The 4,906-nt window shown below is 38.6% G+C and overlaps 1 protein-coding gene across 1 annotated transcript; it reads left to right on the plus strand.

The window, feature by feature from the left end:
* Positions 1-507: 507 nt before the first annotated feature.
* Positions 508-3,359, plus strand: dpp7 (dipeptidyl-peptidase 7; the record flags this gene model as incomplete). Its single annotated transcript, XM_035658888.1, has 6 exons — positions 508-574; positions 1,043-1,161; positions 2,012-2,168; positions 2,467-2,531; positions 2,611-2,681; positions 2,777-3,359. Coding segments are annotated over 6 exons (591 nt in total), but the record flags the coding sequence as incomplete, so codon positions are not given.
* Positions 3,360-4,906: the final 1,547 nt, after the last annotated feature.

Consider the following 4,906-nt stretch of genomic DNA (forward strand, 5'->3'; position numbering starts at 1 on the left):
CACATCCAAAGACTATATAAAAAAAAAAATTATATTTGGTAGAGGGAGTTATCACATACAGTACGTTACCTTACCTGTCATTTGTAGTCCATTGTAGGTAGGACTGCAATTCCCTTGTTTTCTAGCTACACAAGTTCAACTAACTGACACAGTTAGCATTAAGGCTAATCAAGTGATGTTCTTTTTACCTTGTGCATTGCTGAAAGCTTGCATGATAAATAATATTCTTTGCACAGATTGTGTGCAGATGCTTTTCTGCATTGACTTTGTTAGTCTATAGCTCCTCAGTTAAGTCTGATAAAAGATGAGCAGTGGTCTTCTCTCAAAACAGTTTTAAAAGAAGTCATAGAAATGAAATATGAGTGACAAGTCTACATGGTATGCCAAAGAACAAACATTATATTCATAGAAATAAAACAGAAATATCTGTAAATAGAAATGCAGCCATGGTTATAAATGAGCAGGTGTGAGTCCAGATTTGTTTGACCAAGAGATGTATAACTTTGTTTTCAGGTGGCCTGTGAAACCATGCTGAGTGGATCGGACCTGCTCACTAACCTCAGGAACACAGCAGGTACTGGAAATTAACTCTTATTTAAAGCAGCCTGGTAAGTGAACTCTAAAACCCTTGCCACTTTGTTTCAGACTGGATTTCATATTATTTGAGAGATTAGTGAATAAAGTTGTGTGTGGACATAGTGCTCAGATGTATTTCATGTCAGCAGACACTAGAGGGCAGTGGCCAGCTTTATATTTACTTGCAAGTCCTTGTTCTTCGAGTATACAATGACGAGCAATTGTTTGGGGGTGTCTGTGTGAACCCAGGGGGCTCTGCCTGTGTTCTCCTGGTTTCTTCCCACAGACTGGTGACTAAAGTGTTAAAAAGTTAATTTGAAAGAAATAAACTCATAATGGGAGTGAATGGAACTGAAATACAACACTGTCTACCTGATCTCTGTTACAGCTGATAGACGCGTAAGAAACTTCCATATCAAGAAACTTCAGTAACCTCCGCTGCTGTTAACACAATGCTATCCTGCAGGGATCGTGTACAACTCTACTGGGCTGCTGACCTGTTTTGACCTGTACAATCTGTATTTGGAGTGTGCTGATCCCACCGGCTGCGGACTGGGCTTTGACAGCCTGGCCTGGGACTACCAGGTACCCCAATAACCACCACCACACTTCAGAGACTAGTATTTGTATGTAACCTGATCAAATTGTCAGTGTATAATCATTTCAGGTTGTCAAGCCTTAGATTTTAGGACTCTGTGGATTAGTAACGATAGTGACTTCAGGGGCCACATGTGTAAACAGTGTGTACGCACAAAGACTTGTTTACGCCTTTACTACACATTAAAACCTCACACATACTTCAGACCAGCATACACACAATGTAAGAGATAGCTACAGATGAAATGATAAGGTAGACATGAAGTCAGTTGAGAGATGTAACCTAGTAAAGCATTGTGTAGGTTGACTATTTATAATTGTGCAACAGACACAACATTCTGCATCATTCCATCTGATGTTTGATAATGACTGAGATATCAGTGCGATGATGGTTTACAGGTACATGTGATGAGTTAGTGGTATGGGTGCTACAATTAGCCACAGCCCTGTGCAATATAATCAGTTTACTCTTTATTTGCTGTGTTCTTACTGACAGGTCTAATGAGTGGTGGTACAGCCACAAGTATCGATATGCAAACAAATGTTTAATAAATTGGACCAAAATAATGTGTATGCATGTTCATCTTTGTGTGTACAGTTTGAGTTTTATGCATGGATTTGGTGCAGGGATAGATGTTGATAGTAATGTAAAAATGTTTTCCCACCTCTATACCAATACCAATGTGCATTCATACAGGCAGACATTTAATGGATATATACATTGTATACATAGTACACTACTTGTTTAAGAAAAAAAGTTACTTTACAGGCATTTTCTGTCAACTTGGACATACAAACTGTCATACTAACACTTCCCCCGCCTCTGTTGTGGTTGCAGGCGTGCACAGAGATCGATCTGTGCTATGAGAGCAACAATGTGACAGACATGTTTCCTCCCATGCCCTTCACCGAGAAAGACCGCAAGCTTTACTGCTCCAAGCGCTGGGCTGTGGTTCCACGACCAGACTGGCTCAAAATCCAGTTCTGGGGAGATGGTGAGCTCTTGTTGAGTTTCCTGAGTTAGCACACAAACTGCAAACTTAAGTGCCTGGTTGGTCTATACCAGACCAGGAGCACAATTGCTCCAGACAACAGGTGTAGGGATTTGGACAGACGCTTACTGTGGGGAAGTTTGGTAACTGTACAGTAATATTTTATATTAGCTCACAGATATTTTCAGTGTTAGGCACTGTAGGCGCCCTGCAATGAATGCTTTGTTATTGGTTCTTTCCTGAATATTCCCATATATCTCCACGTGTTTTTGTTTCTAATAAGCACTCCCCTTGTGATCAGCCCTCTCCACAGCCAGCAACATCATTTTCTCCAATGGAGATCTGGACCCATGGGCAAACGGAGGGGTAAGAGATTAAACCAAGTGAGTACACTTCAGTAAACTGAAGTCGCTGCTTTCAGTCTGACTCAATCTCTGCCATTTAGGTGCGCAAGTCCTTGAGCTCATCACTGATAGCGATCAACATTTCTGGAGGAGCCCATCATCTGGACCTGAGGTACAGCGAAATGTTGGCCCCTGGAGACACATTCATTTCTTTTTTTTCCTGAACTCAAAGCAAACATGTAAGCTGACATTTGTCATTTTCTGCAGAGGATCTAATGATGCTGATCCAGAGTCAGTAATCAGGGCCAGGAAGACAGAAGCAGACCTCATCGCACAGTGGGTGAAGATGGAGAGGACCAGAATAAGGCAGTCATCTTAAAGCACAGGTTCACTTTGTTTCAGGACTGGAAATGCATAAATGTAGTCATTTCCTGTCAGATCATAAATCAAATAGTTTGACACCACTGTAACACAATTCAGATTCACTTCAAACAAGGGCTGTCACGATCGATTTTCTCTACACAATAATCATGATTACAATGTCATTATTTAATTTTATACCATGATTATCATCAATATCGGTATATTGTGACAGCCCTACTTCAAAGTTGTACAGGAAATATTGGAATGTTTTAATCACTTTTCACCTCAAGCAGTTTGGCTAAAAATGATAAAACTGCCCCATAATGATTTTCTAAAGTATTTAAAAAGCTTGCATTGTCCAACCAGCAGATCAGAACCCAAAGATGTTCCTGTTACAATCGTGGAATATCTATCTACAGCAGGCTTTGTTTTATGACTCAATGATCAACAAAAATGTGTTTGTTCAATAAAATCTCTTTAATGTCTACATTTTTCTTTACAAAATTAAAGCCGATCCAGCGTTTATCATACACCAGGTGACATCAACAATACATTTTGTATGTTTGAGAAAGTGTAACATAAATTAAAAAGCAAACAAATTGAATAAATGCCCACCACCCACTAACATGACTGGTTTTGAGTAGAAATTAAAAATTCAAGATGATCGTTGAGACAGAAACCTACAAACTTTCACAGCTATCTTCTAATTACAGCAAATTGAACACAATGTGGGTCTACAACCAGAGTTCATATGTAATTGGAACAGTATCTGTAATGCAATTCCAAAATGTTTCAACCATTTGTAGTATGACTATTAGCAAAGAATTTTGCCCAAAATATTATAAAATGGCAGTATGTTTACACAGTAACAAACTTTTAAATCACTGGAAAAACTCTAACTCAGTATCCCATAATAATAAGTAATGGGGCCTCCCATCCCCAACTACTACAGCTGCTTTAAGATAGAGCTCCAGGCTCTGAACTCTTCAAATATGTGATAATTACAGCTGTGTTTGTCTTTCACTGTAGTCTAAGTGAGGTTTATAGTACAGTACAGTTAAAATTCTGGTGGTGTCACTGCAAATTAATGTATGTGGCTGTAACTAAAATAGAAGGGAATCCTACACTGGTGAAACTTATCAAAAGCACTCAAAATATCCTTTATTTTGTTTTTCCTGAAAGAGTGGGTTTGGAGAAATGGCTTTTCATTGTTAAAACCCCAGGGTTGAGTACATTTTCAGTACATCTTTGGCTCAGGAATTCTGCTGAAATGCATTCAGGGAGGGATCCCACAGAGCCCTTAAAGGCAGGATTCACACACACACACACACGTAGAGATCACCATTATGTAAAGTTGCTTTGAGGGACTGCTTGAAATATTAATCCTTATTTCATTGTACTACCTACTGTAAAAATAGTCCTAACTGAAGTGATCACAATGACCGTATGCTGTAGCAAATCAGCAACATATACATGGAAAGTTAGCTTGAATGGACATGAACGGACAGTTTACAGTTTTGAATGTTGAAGGCACACGTGAGACAAACACCAAGGAAGAAAAAAAAAAAACATACAAGTTTCAATGGTCTCAATACAAATTGACAAATTTCTTAAAAACAGCTAGTGGAGCTATGATGTAAACTAGTAATATTTACAGGAATGACTGCTCTGAAGCTCCAGCTACTACAGAAACTAAACAAATGCACAAGGAGAGCTCACTGCATTAAGATAGCTGCAATTAGACCTTTAAATATACACTACAAATCAATATATTATGCAAAATTTAGATTTCAAATCTCACTATTAATTTCTCACTTGAAACTAATGTACTCTACACCTTACCAAGGAAAATATTAATTATCAACTGCTTAAAAACAAAAAAACTAATATCAACGATGCAAAGAACCCATTACTGTTCTCATTAAACAAAAGCTTCACAGTTCATTAGTAAATCTGCTGCTTGGCAACAAGTGGAATCAGACCATGGTCATCTGTGTCCCCAGTACACACTAATGCTGCATTCATGTCATATGG

This window comes from Morone saxatilis, unplaced genomic scaffold (assembly GCF_004916995.1).
Source record: "Morone saxatilis isolate NCDOM2014 unplaced genomic scaffold, NCSU_SB_2.0 Contig16, whole genome shotgun sequence".
In the NCBI taxonomy this organism is placed as follows: Eukaryota; Metazoa; Chordata; class Actinopteri; family Moronidae; genus Morone; species Morone saxatilis.